The sequence below is a fragment of the Conger conger genome, chromosome 9 (genome assembly GCF_963514075.1).
Source record: "Conger conger chromosome 9, fConCon1.1, whole genome shotgun sequence".
Lineage (NCBI taxonomy): Eukaryota > Metazoa > Chordata > Actinopteri > Anguilliformes > Congridae > Conger > Conger conger.
The window spans coordinates 10,213,406-10,235,953 of record NC_083768.1 but is presented as its reverse complement, the minus strand read 5'-3'; the positions used below and the strand labels follow the sequence as shown (position 1 = coordinate 10,235,953).

The 22,548-nt window shown below is 44.5% G+C and overlaps 1 protein-coding gene across 1 annotated transcript; it reads right to left on the bottom strand.

The window, feature by feature from the left end:
* Positions 1-8,821: 8,821 nt before the first annotated feature.
* On the bottom strand, positions 8,822-21,651 carry LOC133137127 (inhibin beta A chain-like). Its single transcript, XM_061255185.1, has 2 exons — positions 21,408-21,651; positions 8,822-11,506 (listed from the first exon to the last, which is right to left on the bottom strand). Exons 1-2 carry the CDS (start codon positions 21,634-21,636, stop codon positions 10,722-10,724), a joined length of 1,014 nt encoding a protein of 337 aa, XP_061111169.1. The 5' UTR covers positions 21,637-21,651; the 3' UTR covers positions 8,822-10,721.
* Positions 21,652-22,548: the final 897 nt, after the last annotated feature.

The window sequence follows — 22,548 nt, the reverse complement described above, 5'->3', positions numbered from 1 at the left end:
AAATAATGTTCAGTGTATATTTCTCCTTGCAGACCATAAAATACCAACGGTGGCCTGTAGCGTAGTGGTTAAGGTACATGACTGACCTGCAAGGTCGGTGGTTCTAATCCCGGTGTAGCCACAATAAGACCCGCACAGCCGTTGGCCCCTTGAGCAAGGCCCTTAGGAGAGGATTGTCTCCTGCTTAGTCTTATCAACTGTACGTGTCTGACAAATGCCATTGATGTAATGTAATGTTACATGGATAATACTGTTTTCATTTCATGAACTGGCTACTGTAGGCTATTCCCTCTCTGCAATATCATCCTTTAAACTAAATTAAACGGTTTTTAAAATTAAAGGTTTAAGAATAGCAAGTCATGAATGGCCAGGTAATTTTTTTAAACTCTGTATCTGATTCAGCTGACAGAACAGGCAGGTTGCAGACATCCGCACAACCAGTCTCAAGTGTGTACATTATATTGTTCTGTCACCTTTACAATGTCAGGAAATATAGCCTGTAGCTCACTAATATTATGCCAGAGATTAAGCACATGAGGTGTTTTTAAAGAGCTTTATTTACAGATTATAGATGTGTTGTGTGTTTTCATACAGTATAGAAGAACATGCCTATACTTATGTGTATGCATAGACTAGTAAAAGTTTAACCCTCCTATTATGTTAAGATCTCATGACCGCTTTTATGTTTGGGGTCTAATTGAGCCCAACAGTTTAAATAGACACACAATCATTGTTTGTCTCATTTTAGAGCCTAAGGTACAGTAAGTGAAAGTTTGGCACATGTATGGGAAAGTGCCACCAGAATGATCCGCAAAAAAATCTGAGATAAAAATAAAAATGGTTGTATATTTTCTTAGGGTCAAAAGAACCCCACACAACACATTTGTATGCAAAGTTGGGACAGGATTTAGCATAGCGTTACGTTTATTGCATGTTTACCATTTCTTACCATTTAAATTAGAAAAATAATACTGTATAAAAAGGTTATCTGATTTTTAAGGGAAGTCAAACACTAAATTGACCCAAAACATAATAGGTTATGGGTTAAGGTGTTGGAGGGCTTTCTTCTCTTTCCTGAGCACGCACCAAGGGGACCGACAGATCTCAGTTAGGTGATTTATACTTGTTTCTTAGCTAAACAGACACTACACATTGCTCAGCAGCCTTTTGTGTTTGTAGAGCGATCGGGAGAGAATGGGAGAGTGACAAAGGCGAGACAAGGAGGGAGAACATATGCCGAAAACCTGTCGGCCATACATCAAGCGGCTCCACCACGGGTGACAAGCATGCACGACGCACTTAAGCTTTCTGCCGCCGTCGACGCGTCCCTGTGTGTGTTTGCTATTTCTGTTTAACCCTTTAAGGTGTGAGATCATACATATGTTCAACCCGACGTGCTAATGCTGAAGTATGCAACGATTGCCAGTGCTGGTAATCAATGGAGTTAAAAAAAGAAGAAAAACAAACATAAAACCTACTCTTCAAAGGGTTAAGAAACAATTCTGTGTCATGAGGCACTCGAGAAAATCCTAGACAGTAGAACTTATTCCTGTTTTTCTGTTCCTTATATTTAGAAGCCAAAGTCATATTTAGACTATGGCAGGTTTGTGCTAATTTTACTCACCCCAATGTGAGAAGTCATGGGGATACAGAAACCCTTTAAGAATTATTTTAGGACAGCACTGATGTTTGAAAATGCACAGATAAAATGAAATATTATTAATATTGTTCTATGATTAAAATGACCCATTTAATTTGTGATCTAGAAAAAATATAAGTGATAAAATAAGGGATTTCTGTCAACAATAGCTTTAGTATCAACTTGTAATTAGCATAATGTAATTTCATATATTATTTTAGGTTTTTTTATATCTATAAAAAAGAATCTGTAAAAAAAGTTGTTCAAATCACACTTTCTGTGTTATAATTACAATTAGGAAATCACTGTTAATAGATGTTTTTGTTTTTTTTATCAGTGGGGCCATTGTTTTTACCTGCATAACTGAGATGGGGAGACAGATTCACTGGTACTGAAGAAGTCCTTTGTATGATTTAATCTGCTAAATGAAACAGTTCCAGTATTTCAAATACAATGATACAGTATGCTCATGGAATGCCGTCAAGGTATTGTCTGAGAGCCAAGGCTTCACCCAATGCTATACAAATAGCCTGATATCTTATAACTGAATTTTTCGAAAGGCGGTTGGTAAAATATGAAACAGTTTTTATGTGCAATGTCCAATAATTGAAGAGTAGTGTTTTGTTTCGTTTTTTTTAATGTTTTTTCAAAATTATTTTTTAAAAGTGACCAAAACTAACCGGGTCAGTAACCAAAGCAATGGGGATAGCTTAATCTCTTTGACAATAATGTTGTACATCGTGCTTTATGATTTGAATGTGATATCTGGAGACAACGAATAAACCATGGACAGGAAGTAGGATGAAAGACTCCCTTCACAGATCAAATATAAGATCAAATATACTTCCATGTGGTCTCGTTCACAATGGATAGCCGAAGGATTGGTTTTCCTACGGTGCATGTTTGTGTTGTCCATCCTGTAACTCTCCCCTGTAGGTTTCCTCTGCTTGCTGCAGCTCAACTGTAACTAAATATGCAGAGCTCAATATGGTTGGCATTTATATAGCGCCTTTATCCAAAGCGCTGTACAATTGATGCTTCTCATTCACCCATTCATACACACACTCACACACTGACGGCGATTGGCTGCCATGCAAGGCGCCGACCAGCTCGTCAGGAGCATTTGGGGGTTAGGTTTCTTGCTCAGGGACACTTCAACACAGCCCGGGCAGGGGATCGAACCGGCAACCCTCTGACTGCCAGACGGCTGCTCTTACTGCCTGAGCCATGTCGCCCCCATGATTTAGGAGGAACTATGTGCAATATCTTATGAGACTGTTTTTTGTTTTACCTTTGTTATGTGAGCAAAAGGTAATATTGTAATATTCTGTATAGTAATATTCTCTGTACCAAAGGTGTTTAGGACATTCTTAACATTTGAATCATTGGCTCAAACGCCCTAAGTCTCCATGCCTGCTGGACTTCAGACAGGTACTATACTACATGTAGAGCTGCAGACAGTGTGGAACCCCAATCCTGCACAATTACCCTTCTGGAAAGAAAACTGCTCAAGCTAGGTTTTGAAACAGCTGGTAGCTGGTAGACCGGCTGCCAGCCTGAAATGCTTTGAAACAGCTGGTAACAGCTACCAGCTCAGACAAGCTACCAGCGCTAGCTGGTTGACCAGCTCATACCCAGCTAGACCAGCTTTATGACCAGCTTGGCCCGGGCCACTGTCAGTCAGGGTACTAGGAATCATCACACAGCAACGGAAAAAACACTATCAAATAAAACAAACTAAAATATCTGAACGATCTATCGAAGCAAGTCATGCCCGTTTGCCTCTTCTCTGGCTCCGCTCCTGCGACAGCATCGCGAGGCAGAGCTCAGCGAGGGGTCGCGACCTCTGGGAGGCCGTTTAAGCAGTGGCCCTCTCCCTGGCTGCGGTGGGGAGCACTGTGAGCGCGCCGGCAGGACTCAGAGTCTGGCTCCCGCTCCGGCCCTTTAATCGCTCAGCGTCTCTCTCTCTGCAAATATGGATGGGTGAGCTTAGTTCAAGGACGGCCAGTGCAAATCCGTGCGATTGAACGGTGTCGCAGCGGGGGGAAACGGACGCAGGCGGCGGAATTGTGTCACGCCGGTGTGGCCCAGTTACGCAGGGGGGGGGGGGGGGGGCGGCGTTCCCAGGGTTCATTCATAACGTTCCCTTTTGTTGCTGCGGAATAGTGCGTGTGATCGGTCTACCTGCCCTTCGTAAAATAAAATCATAACGTCCTGAACCACAAGTGGGGGGGGGGATGGAGGGTTTCCTCACTGGCCTGAGCAGCATGCCCACCGGACTCATCTCCAGGGTCAGTGACAGTCCTCCAGGTTTGGGGGTCTGTCGCTCTCAGACGAGCCCCAGATAGGCCATCTCCAGGGTCTGTGACAGTCCTCCAGGTTTGGGGGTCTGTCGCTCTCAGACGAGCCCCAGATTGGCCATCTCCAGGGTCTGTGACAGTCCTCCAGGTTTGGGGGTCTGTCGCTCTCAGACGAGCCCCGGACAGCCCCCGGTCTTTCCCCCCCGAGGGGCGCTGGAGCACCTTATACAGCGTGCCCTTGGCGCTGAGGAATGCCGGGCCTCATGTTTTTCTTTCCACAAGGTTCCCGCCGGCAGCCTCTCAATGTCACGCGCAGACGGCCAACCTTGCAGCCGGCCGCCCCATGCCCTGGACCCGGCGCCCCCCAGGCCCACTCCCGCTCAACACCCTGCCCCCCCCCCCGCCGCCCGCGGAGAGACGTCGCACTCAAGATAACGCCTCCCCACGGTCTCCACGGCTACCGTCGCCATGGCCGCCGATCGCAGATACAGTTCAGTTGATACAGTCACGCCCGGGGACCATTGTTGACCTCTGACCTCTCGGGGGGCAGTTAAACTCTTGCCTTCGCTGCGTGTAGTGTGACGGGCATATGTAGGGAACATTTCCCAAACAAACCAAATGTACAGTAAAGATGCACTTTTTTCCTGCCAATAGGATACTAATAACCTGACGAACTCAATTTTTGACAAAGACATGGCAATTTAATTTGAGATTTCTCACCAAAAGATCAAATGTGAAATCTAGCCCACTACCTAATGACCCACTGGTTTATATGATTAAATATAGCATAACTTTAGAGAATAAACCGATGCTGTCAATTTTTTTAAATAAAATTGTATCATTGTAATACATTGATAATGTACCAGAATATTGTTACAATTTTTGGTTTATTGTCATGGTACAAACAACAAACAACAAATTTGGGAACATATTTGGATTTTATTGTGAAATAAGTTACAGATGTAAGAAGTTACTTCAGTCTTTGTAGCCTGCAGGGAATATTCCACAAGCAGGAGAACTTTCTAGTCTGTCTCAAACCTGAGATGAGTAAAGTGGCAATCAGTGAAAATAATATAATAAAAAATAATAATATAATCGGATGCTGGTTGCAAAGACGTTTTTGATTTGGTGGGGTTCATTTGCAAAACTGGACTTCATAATATATTAGCCCATTAAGATATAGTAATATATTACTGTACTGTGAAATATATTTTCCGCAAAGGCCCACATATTTATAATATATTGCAGCATGTTCAGTTTGCATGAGGGATAACATTGTTTTCTTTAGAAAAAAAAATGAATCCTACACCTTATGTCACCAGGTATGAAAACAGGTATGTGGGAAGCGTACACAACCTGTTTGTCATGAATCTCCTTTATTGTGTGTGGCTTTGCTGTATATGCTTAGTCACAATAGTCTATACTTTAGTGTGATGCATTGATAGTTTTCATTTGGAACTAAGGAAGCTTGCCAAACACACATACACACACACACACACTCATCCACACACGCACATACACACACACGCACATCCACACACGCACACACAAAAGTAAAATGCACCATGAAATAAATTGACGCATTAAAAAATTAAGAGATTACAAATAGATGATCTGTGTTTGATCAGTACGTTTCCTGTTTTTATTTATTCTGACAATGGACACTTTTTTGCTGCGATCTGTTTTCAATACCACACACACACACTCACACGCACGCAAGCACAGAGACATGGACGCGGGCGTGCACACACACACACACACACACACACAGACACACACACTGCTGTCAAAAATAAAATTGAAAACAGAGACATCCATTAAGTCTCACCATACAAACATCTGAATTTTGTAAGAATTTAGCAAAAATCCAACCAAACAAACATATATCCATACAAGGGCTTTCTTTGTACTATTTTACATTTCATTTTTCATGACAATTATTTGTCTACCGGCAATGGCAAGTAGCCTTTGTGGTTGTCTTTTGTTATTTGTTATATTGTTGCATAATGACTACTTCAATAACTTCCTTGTGTAAAACCTGCCCATCGAGCATGAGCAGCCGGGCTGTTTCTCATTTATTATCTTCAGTAAAAAAACACTTGTAGCACTGCAGTGCTTCTATTCATGCAATGCCAGACATTGCCAGTAAGCTAGGTGAACAACCACCTGCCCCCGGGCCCTTAGGTGTCGTATAGTAATGTGCTTCAGTGGGACATGCAGGAAATGAAGAGCGTGCAGTAGATACTCATCCACATCTTTGCTTGAAAAAACATCTTCTTAACAGCGTCAAATAACCACCTTGTTTAACATAACAGGTTAGTTCGTTTTTTTAAAATATATCTCATAATTGAAGGCAAAATTATGGTACAGGAGAGAAACCTCGCGTTTGGAAACTGAGAAGGTGGTAAGTTCCGTCGAGAACGCTGTCTAATATCCTCGTAAATCTTAGTCATTGTGGCAAATCCATTAACATGGGTCTTGGCCGAAAGGGGCTATTATTTTTCATTCCTAAACGCAGGATATATGCATCCCAGGACATGGGGTTACACTCTTCGCTGACAGTGTCGACGAAATGCACGTACCCTCTCGGGAATTTCAAGAAATAAAAATCGTAGAAATTAGGTAAACGTCTTAAAATAATGTACAAAAATATATATATATTTATGAAATTTGGAACGTATGCTGTGCGTATTGTCTTTTGTCCCCTGTGTGTAATGTATAATGGCCTAGCCAGGCCACACTTGGGCGGAGAAGTTATTGTCCAGATGGACGCTGGAGGATTGTCCGAGGTTTCTGGAACCAGCTCAAAAACACTATATTGATGTACTGAACACCTCACAAGTACAACCTCTTGAGACCTGGCAGAAAAAAATGACATAATACAAGTGTCTGAGATGACAAAACCATGTTGCAGTGAAAATATTTTCAAAAATATTTCCAAGTGCCTTGGAGTGCAGGACAGCACAATGTCTTTGACAGATTCATATACCCAGACAACCATCAGCGGCTTTTGATGGAGAGGAATCTTGACTGTAAGTAGTTCTGTATTGCAAGACAACTGGGTTAATCAGGCCTACCTGTTTGAACAGTCAAATAGGCCTACAGTTGCAAAGAGGATTTTGTTGTGACTTTTCATTTGACTGTTCGGCCTTAGTGAAGATGGACAAAGTTTCTGTCCTTGATCACATCACTACTAACTGGTTAGGGATGAGGTTTATTAACCATCATTCTCCCTTTTGTAGCTACTGTATACTATCCCATATAAATATAAATAAAGCCTATTGCAGTATTATTAGATATCTCAAGCACAAAGCAGTCGAGCAAGGCATTACAAAACCTCATCTGTGGGATTTCGGTTTCAGGTCTGGTTTGGGCTTCAAATTTGGCGGTACCGGTCGGGCCTGGTCGGGTCCGGTCTCCAGGTCTCGGGAATGTGTCTGGTTTGGGCTTCAGTGGAAAGCGTGTGCTAGGGCCCTGTTCCATAACTCCAGAGTTTAGCATGGCCAGGTCAAGTCTTTCTCTACACAATCTGGACTGTAATCCTCACATTTACCCCTGTTGAGTTTACTGTTTACTGTTTACTTTGTACTTTTGCACTACCACCATTGCACACATCTACCATAGCACCTTATCATGGTCAATATATCACAGGGCTAGTCCCTACTAGGCCTTTGTAATCACTTCACATGCTCTTTACTTCTTACTTTTCTGTGAGTGATTTTGATCTTTATGTGTGTGAGCTATGTGTGTATATGTGTGTATGTATAAGCTACTGGATGCCTAAAATTTCCCTTGGGATGAATAAAGTATCTATCTATCCATCTATCTGTCTATCTATCTATCTATCTATCTCCCTGCCGTTGTCTCATCCAGTTTCTACCACTCTACCACCACACAGAAAGCCACAGGGAAGCTTTTCGGGGGATGTTAACAGGGGGATAATCTTTCACTTTGAGTCAATTAGCACCTTCTTTTTTTTACAGAGGGGCAGGAGCTTGCTGGTTTTATTTGCCTCACGATGAAAGTTTTAATTACCCCTACCCTACTTCCCATGGGTGGCTGGCCACTGCTTTCTAGTGTTTCTAATGCAGCCCATCAGCACTTAAAATCCCAGGCAGCTTCGGAAAGTCAGCAAATATCTTACTCTTATAGTTAGACTAAAATTATTATAATTTATTTCAAAAGATATTGCCAATGAGGTGAGACAGTTACACTTCTCAAGCAAACAGTAAAAAAAAAAAAAAAACAAGATAAGATTTTCTACTTGGGAGGAGAAGAACATAATCTTAGTCTCATTATAAGACTAAAGCACTGGTTAAATCAGGCTCTTTTGCACTTGGTCCCTTCTAATTGAAAATGTTCTGCCATGTCATTGATTTCATCTCTGTTCTGCCCAGGTTTCCAGATTTGTTCCTCTGCGGTGGATGGGAATCTAAGAGTTATGAGTAATCCCCTACGTATTTTGGCACAGACCCCAGTCGAGTGCTATAATGACTAATTTATTTACAAAATCAACAACATGTTAATTGTTTATCTATCTGCATCCTTTGTATTGAACATGGAAAGGGGGGGGGGGGGCTTCTCCATTTGTCATATTCATTTGTGAACTGAAATTATACAACATTGTCATATTCATTAGTGAACCCAATGCTATCGGGGTAAAGTGTTAATTAATTGGTAGCTCAGGTTAAATTTGAAAACTCGCTTTTTCTTTGTTAAAGGTGACATGGTGTATATGGGTAATCATGTTGTGTTTAACGCCACACATTCACATATATGGCACAAGTGCAATGGTATTCGAAACCACATTAAAATAAATAACGCTTAAAACATGCATTAGTGTACAACCCTTTAGCTTTAATGAAGAAAAAACACTGTAAAATAAATTAGATTATAAAACATAGCCACAAGCATTTTTTGAATTGTACAACAAAGCAATGCAACAGGTCAGCATCTGTACCTCTGTATATACAGAATAAAACATTTTTTTTATCTCAGTCCAAACACGTTCTTCAGTGTTGTTTCGTTCACCTTGAGAAAATAAAACAAATACAACCATGTTTTTTTTTCTTTTTTCTCTTTGTAGTTTTTTATCTTTTTTTTCCAGGTTTTCGTCATTACTTTTTTGTACAATATCCATATCAGGAGCATCCTCACAAATGATATATTTCCACTTTGTATGTTGTAAAGATTTACACTGCTTTACATAAGACATTGACAATGGTACAGTGTGAATGAAGGAAATGTCGGAAATGTGTGCGGCTCTTTAACCCTTTTAAGAGTAGGTTTTTTTGGAATGTTTTTTTTTTTTTTTTCTAAATTCCAAGTCAGTGTTCTAGAACTCTTTTTTTCCAATTACCAGCAGTGACTGTTATATCAGCATTAGAATGTTGAGTTTGGAACATTCTAATCGCATGTGTGTGATCTCACACCTTAAAGGGATGAAACCAGTCATGAAATAATGTATTGCAGGAGATTGGCCTTGTATGAATCCTTCCAAAACCACAACAAGAAAAAATGTGTTCTTTAAAAGAACGAAAATATGGATATGTGGTTTCTGAAATGGTTTCAAAAGCTTTATTTTAATTACCCCCCCCCCCCCCTCCCTCCACATACATACACACACACACATGTTGATCATAAGTGCTTTTTGTTTCTCATCAATGAGCCGTGATCAAATAATAAATGAGAACATTACTACAATGTGTTTGGGTCTGAAGAGGGGAGGGGGGGGGGGGTAATGGGAGGTCAATTTTCACTCTTGCACATGAGAGGACAAATACAAAGAGCTGGATGCACTACAGAGCTCGTCTTCTTCAAAAATAATGACTCTGCACTGAAATGGCCTCTTGCCAGAAATTGGTCTCACTTACACAAACTCTTTGGTGCTGCCTGAAGTGAAGAAACGTAATGAGAGATGCATGATGTGGATGAATATTCTTCTTCTGCCGTCTTTCTCTACACCTCCTTCTCTTACTTCACGTACTGTATGTGCTCTATAATTCTGTACATTCTGAAATGCCACACCCCTTCTGAAAACTTTGAATAGGCTGACCACAATGTTGTTATAGTGCAAAATGTCAACGTTCAGAACGTTTTTTTTCAAAAAACAAAACATAATAATGGCAAGAAATAATAATAATAATAATAATAATAATAATAATAATAATAATAATAATAATAATAATATCGACAAGTGTTTGGCTCCAGCAGCTGGTCAAACTTGGTTCTTTCAAGTATCTTTCAACAACAACACAAAAAATGTAACATGTACTTTGAAAAAAAAAAAAAAAAAAAAAGTATTAAAAAGTCTTCCTCTTAGTTTGAAAAGGTAAACAATACCAAAGCAAAAACGAACGCAAAAAAATCACATGGTAATACTTGACAAGTTGCATAGTTTTGAGATTATTCAGGCACCTGAACGACGCGGTATTTCTTCTGCAGTGGAGAGGAGAGGGAATCCCACTGCACCACTACAACATAAATATCCTCTCTCCTTCTTGCGCCCTTCTTTTGTAACAAAAATATATTATGTATTTCTCTTTTTTTTCTTTTTTTTTTATATGAAAGTGCCACAGAGATACCCATAAGGTTCGATAACGACTGAAAACAAATCAGCGTTGGGTCAGCGAGTCTCGAAATAATTAAAAAAAAACAACACTTGTTTGTGAGTCTCCTTCGAAGAGGACTGTTGGCAAGGTCAATTGTCCATCCTCCATTTTGTCCCTTTTGTTTTCTCATTTTTTTTACTCTTGAAATGTATCTACGTGCTCGGGGTGGATCTACGAGCAGCCGCACTCCTCCACGATCATGTTCTGGATGTCCTTCTTGACGATCTTCTGCTCCTCGTCGTAGTAGAGCATGGACATGGCCCTTAGGCGCGTGGGCACGCAGCACGACTTGATGTTTGCGAAGGGGCTGTGGCCCCGGATGCGGTAATGGCTGATGACGGTGGAGTGGAAGGAGAGGGACGAGCCGGTGACGCTGGCCACGTTCCCCGGGCAGTCCCCCTCGCAGTAGTTGGCGTGGTAGCCGGACGGGGCGATGATCCAGTCGTTCCAGCCGATGTCCTTGAAGTTGACCTGGAACTGCTTCTTGCAGCAGGTCTGGATCTTGCCGTCGCACTCCAGGCCCCGCTTGCTGCGGCGGTGGGCCTGGTCGCCCGTCTGCCGCACCACCACCATGAGGAAGGGCCGGTGCGACTGCTCGCGCTCCCGCTTCTGGCCGTCCGCCAGCACCAGCGTGGCCCCGGCGTCCGCGCACTGCGGGCAGGACACGCGCAGGCCCAGAGAGCTCCCGCCGGCGTCCAGCAGGGACTGCACCGTCCCGGACACGGGCAGCGTGTGCCAGCCGCTCCGGCGCGTGTCCACGGCCTTCTGGGACACGGACACCTCCTGGACCTGCCCGTCGGGGCCCTCCTGCCGGTGCAGGAGCTGGATGGTGACCTTGGCTCGGCTGCGGTTGCCCTTGGCCAGCCTCAGGAACAGCCACACGTTGGCCTGGCCCACCAGAGGCAGGTCGTTGCCCTCCTTGGACATGTGGAAGACGACGGAGTCGCTGGAGTCTCCTGGAGAAAGGCGGAGAGGGAAGAGGACGGTTAACAATCTGGATGTTGACGTATTTACGCAGGTGCCAGTTTCAACGGGCTGCCGCTTTTACCCTTATGACGATTCAAATTCAAGTGTCACTCATATTCTTGGCCTTGTTAAACCATGGCAGCACTGGTATGCAATGCTGGCGCTTCTCCGTTTTGCTCTTTCAAGTACCGTGACTTATTTTAACTTCCTGGTTCTTTTTTTTGTCCCCCATACAACCATATTCTTTCCCCAGTAAAAACCCATTGCAGCCAGTGGTCGTACATGGTGCTAAACTGCTGAGACCATACAATACACATGCAAACATGCCAACAAGGGGAGTACCTGCACTTTTTTTCCCACTGCTTGGCAGAATACTACAAAAACTCAAGTTGCTGCTTTCTCTTATTTTCATTAGTCATCCTGCCTTAGATGTTAACAGGGAAAAGGAAGCAGTTTGGTCGTTTGACTGCACAGCACAGTAGAGTCCATTGTTTCTACAGTGTGCGTCACCAAAAAATGTTTGCAAAGGAAAAACAGCTGAAGAAATTCAAACCGAAGACAAAAAAAGACAAGGGAATAAACACCAAGGGTCCAGCCCAATCACTTATCTACTTGTCTGTGCTAATAACTTTTACAGTCGGCATCTCCATCTGCAGTTCTTCGTCAACACCTCTTCCCCCTAAAAACATTTCCTGGACCTACAATTCTGGCACACCGCTGTGTATACAAAGCGTGTCATATTATGACAAGAGCTTTACCAATACTGTGCACTTGACCGTGCACTACAACATGCCATTAAACTTACAGTGCTCGGTTTTAAACAATCTGTAATCCATTTATCTGACTGTTTTTTTGAGTAATTGAGGTACAGAACCTTGCCCAAGAGTACGCCAATGAAGTTACTCCCCGAATTTGATCCTACGATTCCTTGGAACGAGGGACATTGGGGCCCTGGTGTAGTGTAATAGGGGCGGAACTATTTTGTACTGATTTCTACTGGCATACCTATACCCTCCTGCCATTATGTGCTTTTAATCATGCGATACATTTATGTAAATAACTTCCAATTGTTTTTTTTTTCTTGTATAAAACAAGGTTTCATTGGTTTCTCCCCAGCAGGAATTTCCTGGAGTGATCTAATTCAGAAGTATGTGTCATACTATCTCTGTAAACAACCCAATGTGCCCCTTCAGTCCCACCCAGCTCCAAATTAGGAGGTATTAGACAGCCACAGAATTGCTTTTGAAAGAATATAATTGAGAGTTTAGCAAGCGATCAGTGGTATCACCTTTGACCCTGGCTTCTCTGGTAACCCTGCACAATAAGGCCTGGAAACAAGCCTGCCTTTCTCATAGCTAAAAAGTACAGGGCTGGGCAGCAACTGATGTTTAGAATGTAAAACGCACTATCACTGAAAAGGCCCCATTTCACAAACACCATAAAAAGTAATGCATTATACTGAGCGAAAGTCAAAATTTCATAGATCTTTTCTTGCATTTTTCCACTATATGGAATGCAATATTTCAGTATATTCCGCTCTATAAAGTGATTTGTATCCATTATGTCCACAAGGATATTATGAATGTTATACAAAATTATGAAATGCATACACATTTGAGGAAGTTTTCTCATATATTTTATAAGGGCAGAAACAGTTGTTCTATGGATAAAATTATACCTTTTCATCAAAGACTGTAGAGAGGAGCTTCATTGGGAGTTAAATTGTGTAAGCATTGAAGAGGTTTTATCATAAAACACAACTTTTCAGACAGATACTGTAAATACTGTTAAAAAAGCATTATGGAGTGCCATTTCCTGCTTGCTCTGAGAAGTTCACATCTCTTGCTGCTGGGTTGTTTTATGAGATAAGAAAAAATGTCTTTTCATCCTTAATGTACGCTGTAATAGAAACAATGCCACATTTGTCTGTGTGTAAAGTACACAGCCATCACAAAGCTGTCCAAACACAGCTGGGATTGTCGCGGTATTTCAACAATTCACTAGCCGGTGCACTGCCTCTGTTTAGTTTGCACTGTCCAGGGCTGTGGTCAGGTACAGCATTGCCGCCGTTTAGGGTCCTCAGAGCCGAGTACAGTCCCAAACTTCGTGAGGGGTGTCAGGGCCTCAAAACTTCACTGACAGACCTTCGGTTCAGGTCTGTGCTGCATAATGGGATTTCTGAAAGCGTCAGAGGAGAGGCTAGTGCAGGGCTGCTGAACCCTGTTCCGGGAGATCTACCGTCCTGTAGGCTTTCACCCCAACCCTAACAAAGCACACCCCATTCAACAGCTAGAGCAGGGCTCCCATCCCTGTTCCTGGAGATCCAACATCCTGTCGGTTTTCATTCCAATGCGGATTGAACGAATTAGAACCTCAACAAGATCTCCGACTGTTGAATGAGATATGCTGAGAGTTTGAATGTGATGTTCATGCAGCAACTGCTAATAACTCTTCTTTAGGAGTGCACTAAGTGTACCAGAGTTTGAAAGCTAGTGTTCTGCTCATTCATAACTGCGTATAACTCTTCTTCAGCACCAAAAAGGATTGTGTTTCCTTTCCTTTATGCTCGACTTGTTCGTTGATGAAATATGATCACGGGCAGGAAACAAAAGGTCACTGCCCACACCACAGAAGGCTTCATTTGTTTTGTGTTTTTCTCTCTCTCCCACAGCAGTGATCATGAAAATCATTCCTGAATTAGAAGCTTACTATCTTTGGATCATTCTGTTCTTGGCTTGTTCTTTAAGATAGCACTTTATTTCACATAGTGCATAGTGCCATATCCAGAAATAGGAATAAATCAAAAAGAATTGCTCAGACCCAAACTGTACGCTAACAGTACTCTGAAGATGTGACTGAAAGAACAGTAGAGTTATTGGGATATAGGCTAGAGTACTCTGAAGATTTGACTGACAGAGACAAGAAGATAGTCCCTGGGATGGTGGCTGCAGGACTCTAAATATTTGCCTGACAGTGAGAAAAAGAGTGTTCCTGGGATCGATGCTGGTGGACTCTAAAAGCTTTGACCGAAAGACCGAAGAAGAGAAGAGTGTAGAAGAAAGTTGCTGGGATAGGGCCTGGCCGACTCTAAAGATTTGGCTGATAGAGAGAAGTGTGTTCCTGGGATAGGGTCTGGAGGACAGCTGCCTGGCATCTGGACTGGCTGTAGTGGCCCACGATCCCCCAGGAGAGCGCTCAGAGGTGCTACTGCAGAGACACAAATGTGCCAAAAGTCACCCATGCCGCTGACCACGTGACCCTGCCTATGGCCCTTTCTGTCCTTCACTCACCCCCTCTAACCCCTCTCAATCTCTTTCTTCCCCCTGTCTCAGATGCATGACTTCCATTAGTCTATAGACAACTGCAGCAATGTTTAGGATCTACGTTTGTCTGCACTCAGCATGCAAAGGCAAAGTTTTGTACGGTAGGTCCTTCTGGCCATAGGATTGCGGGCTATGCCATTGGCCTGTTGGTGTCACACTCAGCGAGTTACTTTACCCAATCAAGGGGCGCACATGAATGTATGAAGACTTTCGAACCGCGTGTGCGCTCCAAGCCACACCTGACTTGAACGGCTATAATATATTACCTTGGTTTAAAAAAAAAAAAAGCGTGTAAGAAGACTAAGGACAATGGCGACGACAATGGCTTTGATCACGGTCATAACAATAAGGACGGGTCCCATTGTGCCGGGACACAGGAGCGCAGGCACGGTCGCCAAGCTCTGCAGGAAGCAACAAGCAGGACGAGCGATCGAATGAGGGTCGCAACAGTTCAGGAGCGGCGAGGAAACGACACAGGGGCGTATCGCGTTGCACATCCATTCAACCACCTGCCAACGCGAAAAAGATTCATACCTCTTTCCCCCCCTCCCTCCCTCCCTCCCGCTGTCCCTCCCTCCCTCCCTTCCTCCCTCCCTTCCTTCTCGTACAGAAACACACAAAACTTTCCCTCGCCACTTCCCGAGACAGCCCTGGAGTTTTATCATCGAACGGGGGGAAGGGTAAAATCTGGGAGCGGGGGGGGGGGACGGGGGGGGGCATGTATGAAGGTCTTCCACCGTCAAGTCTTGTGGCCAGCCTTTGAAATGGAGGCATTGTGGCTGTTCCTCCACCGGCTGAACTCTGACGAAGGGGCTACAACAGTGTGCGATTATGATAGTCTTCTTCTTCTTTGGTATTTATGTTTGAGCCTTCAGGTCAGTCCGAATGCTCGGCAGGGCCCTGACTCAGGGAAGCATACTCCATCTGCGCAACTTGCCAGAGGCATATGTCAGTACTTGCGCTTTTGGCAGCAGGGCAAGACCGCTTTTAAAGACCACTTTGGATAATAAGGGCTTCTCCTATCTCAATATTTCTAGTTAATCCTTTATTACTCTGCCCAGCCAATTTGTACACAGCTTGATGGAGTGTATGTATGTGCCTAGACATGATACAGTGGTGCCGAAGGGGAGGGTTTCTAAGAAAGTGGTAATTCAACCGCTCATTAGCCTTCAGCTAGAAGTGATAGATGTTTACACTCCAAGTATAGCTTTTAGCAAAGGGATTTAGGAAAAAGGCCTGAGAATCACACCAGTGTACTAAGTTGCTTGCTTCGTTTTTACGAAATAGCACATTCACCAATTAATACATTTGAAAATGAGATACGATGATGATGTTCATGCTATATCCCGGGAGGTGTACTTGTCACAAATGATTTTGTAAAACTGCCTCCAGAACATGACTAATATGTTGCATTTAAGAGTGAAACTAGCAGAACAAATATAAATTACTTCTTCAATGACTTTACGCTGAACAGCTGCACTGAAATTTTGGGTAAATTATACTGCTCAGTTCAATTTGATTTTAGGTTTGTTTGCTTGCTCAAGGGCACTATGTTTCTGATGGAACAACAACAAGATTGAATTGATTGACCTTCTAGTGGAAGTTAATGTGGACACATGGTCAATGTTTGACTTGATTTCTGATTTGATATCTTTCATTGAGAAAAGTCCTTGGGTTCTGAAACCGATCGATGAGTTCAGAATACACAGCTGCCTTCTGGTACACTGTCACGCTGGGAAAATAATGGTCAAAATAAAATATTGTAGTCCCGCAACTTAACGGCCGGAATAAAAAATAAAAAAAGTCCATGTGCACCTTTTAAAATGGGATTGCAGGACATAGACGTGAAGCAGCACAGCAGGAGAGCACCTGTTCTGGTTTAAGTCTCTATGGTGTTTTGTCGAGCTGCAGTCAAGAGCAGGGATCTCAAAACTTCAGGCCTGGAGGGCTTAGTCTTGCAATTTTCTTTCAATCAGCAGCCAATTTAGGCCTTCAAAACAAGGTGTGCACATGCTTTAGCCAGCCAATGACTGTTTAAGTGCTTCAGTGCAGGAACGCACAAAAAAAACCAGCAGACACAGCAGGCCTGTCCTGATCTGAGTTTGAGATCTCTGGTCTAAAGGGCACCTGACCTTGAACAAAGGGTCTTGTGCTGATGTGCCCAAGCCTATCTCAAAAGGGCTCGTGTGGGTGCAGGTTTATTTTAAACCCGGCACTAAGACACCTGATTCCCCCTTGTTTGGAAAACATGATTAATTCATTCAAACCTGCACCCACACCACCCCTTTTCGCACAAGAGAGGCCACTCCTGATCCGGGGTTTGCCAGCAATGGTGACTCAGCACTCAGTATCAATCTTAGCAGCAAAACTCGCCATGTCTGCCTCGACCGGTCAGCGGGGGGTGAACTGAATACACGTCGCCGAGGTTCTCCTCGACGAACGGACAAAACTAATGACCGACTTGGAAGTCTTAACTTTCGTGCTATGTCCCTCGGGCGTGACCGTAAACGAATCCGAGCGATTGTGAGTGACAGGAGCCTCGATTCCATGGCAACGGAATGGCACATCGGAATCTCATTAACCACGTTGTGTCTAATTTATGACTTCATTCAGAAGGGCAAACGGCTGTGAAATTGGCAGCGTCTCTCTCTCACTCTCTCTTTCTCGACGTTGAAAGCTTTGGCCCAATAAGAGCGGCCCTCACAGGTAGCCCCGCCCCCCTCCCCCCTGCCTGTACAGTCCGAAGCAATTACAGGAACCTATATTTCCTTGAATGAAGCAATTACGTGTGGTTAACAGTGCCGTGGACTCGCTGGTCTGGAACTCTACATCCCCTCCGCACGTCGTTAATTCTCCTAATTTCATAAATCTTTGAGCAGGCCTTTTTTAATCCGGGGTTCATTCAAAGCCTATTTATAGCGCATGCATTATGCACATTCATGTAAGCAAGCAGCGACAGAGAAGGTGTCGTCAGTGACTCTTTCTTCCTGGGAGGATTAGGTGGATACCGGCTTTTGAAACTTAGCTCGGAGTTTTGTGGGTGTGTGTTACATGGGTGCACAAACTCAAGACAAAATCCACCGCGTAATACTACACCAAACACGGTGGTAATGAATGCCTGTTGTTAATTAAAACTTTATATCCTTACTTAAATATCAAGCATCCTGTCATATGGACAGTGAGGCCGTGTATTCCATAAATATACTGAATGCCAAAAAGGCATTCTAACCCGATGCTTTCTCATGAAGGTAATATTAATGGTGACGTGTTCAAGTCACTCTCCGAGATAATTTGAAATAACACATCGGTTAAGTGGTTTTATTTTGTTTATTTTCATATGAGATCACGCGGGGATAACCGTGAAACGAGAGACCGCGTCTGTTACTTTCCTGGCCTCTCCGGAGCAGAGGTCAGCTCATTATTTGGGTTGTTTTGCATTAATTTGTTGTTCCGTGTAGAAGCCAGAGCCTCTCCCTTGGGCACACTTGGAGTCCGGCTTCCCCTGCTGTTTTCGTTTTTTTTTTAAAGTAGCGGAGTGCAGTAGGGTTTGTTTTGAGTCACAATAAAACTGATACCGTCCAAACAAGCAAGGTTACAGCTTCGAGCAATGCAGAGGAGAGTCCTCCATGTTATGAAGAGATTATCTAGCTAAAGAAACAGAGGGGAGAAATACTGATGCACCAGCTTAGAGAAACACAGCTGCCACTGCCTCTATTATGTGCTACTTCTACCACTGTTTTCATTGTAGTATCACATGTACAGTAATGAGAGGAAACTGTATCTTTTTTGTTGATCCCAATAATGAAATCCCGGTGAAAGTGATGCAGATCCCCGGATAGACATCAGTTCAATTAAGGGGGGTGCGGCGAGGGTTATTAATCAGTATTATTACTCGGCGGCGTTGTTTTAATAAATGTTATCTTGCATGCATGCATGCAATCGCGATTTTACTGTATGCGCTGACACAAATTTCCCAACCCGGGCTTCAAAAGAGCTGAGTGCCGGCGCCTACACGATGCAGGATCGCTGAAGTTCCGCGCAAAACACGCACGATTTAGACCAGTCTATAAATAACGGAGGTATGGGGGGAAAAAAAGAAGCTCCCAATCCCGGCGGTGGGGCATGTGGAACCCCGCCCTGCCGGACGCCGCCCCAGAGGGCCGTTTGTTTCCGATGGCACGAATGCGCACTGGCACGAAAAAGCGAAAAAGCATTCGCTTCAAATTAAAGTGAGGTCGGTTGGTTGGTGTCTGTCTAGCCGAATAGGGGGGGACCGGCCTTTCTTTCCGCCGCTCCACGCTATCATTACTGTGGCCGGCGAGCGGACGCCAGACCGTTATTATCCCCAGGCGGCGACCCGCATCGCACCGCGCGGAATCGGGGAGCTGGAAGGAGAGCAAATAGGTCTCGCCGCCTGTTGCACTCGTTCGCCTGACAGAGGAGAAAAAAAAAAAAAAAAGGGGGGCAGCCGGATGTTTTGAAGGGACAGAACAGAAGCGGACTTGTGGAAGCTCTTCGGCGTCTTCCACCCGGGGGGGGAAATCGCACAGACCCTGAGAGGGAAGATTTGAACCGTCTGCCCCTGACTCTGAGGAGTTTTGCACAAATCCAGGGTGGCTGATCTTCTTGCCATAGAAGACCGGCCACCCTCCCCGCTGTAGAATGAAGAAGTGACTCGCTTGAAATTACCAGCTACCAGCTGTTTCAAAACTTGAACTTGAGCTGCTTTTTTTCAGCAGGGCTAGCAAGTGTTCTTTGTGTAAATTTACAACCAACTTTTCAGTGAATATGATGACTAAGGTTTGGGAGAGCTTATTTTATGATGCTGGTTGTATGTACTGTACTTCCTGGTTCCTGTGGGCGTCTTGTTCTGGGAACATCTTGTTATAAGTTTTCTGAAGAAGGGAGACAATACTGAGTCGTTTTTTGATCTACAATACTGTCTAAAATTGCTGGATTGTGCCACTTATAGAAGATAACTGCACCTTTCTTTGACATATGCCCAGGTTTTAGCCGTAATTCTTTATTTCATTGAAGTAACACCTCTCCCGATTTTGACTTAATTTCCTTTATGTTTTTATGTTGAGTTTGAGAGTTTGTTCTGAAGTGACAAGTTAAGCACAGTCCACTCACGGATGACGTCGCCTGCGCCTTTCACAAGTGTGCCCAAACGGGAACATGGTGCTCTGCTAAGTTTAACACACTCCAAGCAGCTTGACATCACACGTGAGGGAGAAAAGGCTATCGTGAAATCTAACAAACGCAGGTGAGAGTTTGGCAAAGTCATCATTCAAGCACAGCACACCTTGGGCTTCATGTTCCAATTTTGTACTACAAAAAGCTCTCTCTCTCACCTTTCAAAAAGAAGGATTCGTGAGGCTAAATATAGCCGTCCCTCACTATAATGATATATCCTCCAGCAGAATACTCTCCTTTTCCCATAAGGTCTCTCTGCAGTGTCTAGCACACAGATGATGTCTCTTTGGTCTAGTTCATTCAAATGTTGACAGGCATTTCACAAAATTAGGCCTTTTTTTACGGCTAATTTGCTGGCAATTGATCAAACTATGGGAAATCATCTGAACAACGAACCAAGGATCCGACCCAAGGATCTTAAAGACATATACATGTTAACTTCTACATTCCATATTCATTTCACAAGTCAGGATGTGGGTATGTCTGTGAAGTAAGAGTTCGTGCGTGTCAGTTATTAGCTAACCCATAGACATATAATACATATGTATCATGTGAGTTTCGTCACTAAACTGTACTGAGGATCGAGCTGCCTCAGGCTCGATGCATTGGGCAAACCTTGCCCAGCATAGTTGTTTGAGGACAGCAACAGAGCGACAGAAGCAAAGTCCTTTTACACCGCGTGAGCTGCAGTTTGCCCTTGCCTCAATGCTGTGTAAATTGCTCGGGAAGAGGGTGGAAATGTGTGCAAGTTCTGAGCACGATAGAGAAGTGTAACATTGCTGCAGGGAATGACAGCAAACTATTTACTACATGCACACTAGCCTCAGCATGAGAGTATGAGTGTATACCCAAAAAAAAAAAAAAAAGGATTTCACAGATGACGGCTGTCCAACTCACAGTGTGAGCTAAGCGAATGCCGTGAAAAGAAAGAGACGGAGGGGGAGTTCAGTAACCGCCTTGCCCGTACCGATAAGCTGTTCTCCTTTTGTGTCAACAGGTCTGTTTAATCTCTTAACATCTGCAGGTGGAATCAAGATATGCGCTGCTACCGCTAGCATCAGCCTCTCCTCAACCTGAACCCATCTCCTGTCGGCGAGCTTTTCCTCGAAAGACTTTGCCATGCTCACAGCCCTGTCGGACTGGGACAGATTCTCACACACAGACACACACACACAGAGAGACTCTATCACACACACACACACACACACACACACACAAAGGCACACACACACACACAGACTCTCACACACACACGCACACACACACACACACACACACAGACTCTCACACACACACAGACTCTCACACACACTCACACTCACACACACACACACACCCACACCCACACCCCGGCGTTCGGGCGCACACTCACCGGCCTCGGCGAAGGTGATGATCTCGGAGGTCTGCTCGGCGGCCTCGCTCCTCTCTGCGCGGCTCTGGCCCTCGTCGGGGATCTCCACGCTGCCGTCCTGCGCCACGCGGCCCACGTGCAGCTTCTTGATGGCGTTGAGCAGCGCGGCGCGCGGCACGGGCCGCGTGATGTTGGGCCGCGCGCTCAGGTGCAGCATGCTGAGGATGTGCAGCTTCACCGCCTCCACCATGTCCGCCTGGGCGCCGGGCTCCTGCGGGAGCCGGGCCAGGGCGCAGGACGGGCAGGCTGGGGCCCCCTCCTCGTCCGACGCGGGCCCCCCCGGCGCCGGGGAGCAGCCCGCGGCCCAGACCCCGCAGAGCAGCAACAACATTCCGCTCAGCAGAGCCCACGACGACGGCGACGACGACGACATCCTCCGCGGGAGCAGCCCTGGAGACGCTGACGGGCGGGCGCTGACAGCAACAAGTCGCCGAGCCGAGGCCTCGTCCTCCACTGCAGCGCTGACCGGGACCCGTGTGTGTGTGTGTGTGTGTGTGTGTGCGTGTGTGTGTGTACACGTTTGTGCGCTGCGCTCGTATGTTGTGCGTCTGTGTACTAGTGCTTGTGGGTGTGTGCGCGTGTGTGTGTGTGTGTGTGTGCACCTGTATGTGTGACAAAAAAGTTGAAGCTAAACGACTCGAAAAGTTAATTATGAAAAAAAAAAAGTATAATCCTGCTGTGAGAAGTTTTCTTTTTTTTTCTTTTTTTCTTTTTTTTTTTGAGGCAGGCTGGAGCTGAGAGATTTACAGGTCTGGTCTCGTTCCTCTGCAGTCCGTGGAAAGTTTGAGCAGCGCGCAGGCTGGTCGGTCTCTGTAGTGCCCCAGGGATGTGCGGAGCTCTGGAGAAGTCTCGTAGTGCTCCCTGTGCAGGACTTGAATGGTTTTGTGGAAGTGGGCTGGGTTAATGTTCTCTCTTTCTCTCTCTCTCCCTCTCTCTCTCTCTCTCTCTCTGGACTTCTCACTCTCTCTTTCCCTGCAATTATACCTCTCTCCCTCCCTCCTCCCTCCTCCCTCTCTCTGCTACTATCTCACTCACTATTTCTGACTCACCAATTTCTGCTTTTTTTTCCCTTCTCTTCTCTGGTAGTCACCCGACAGATTAT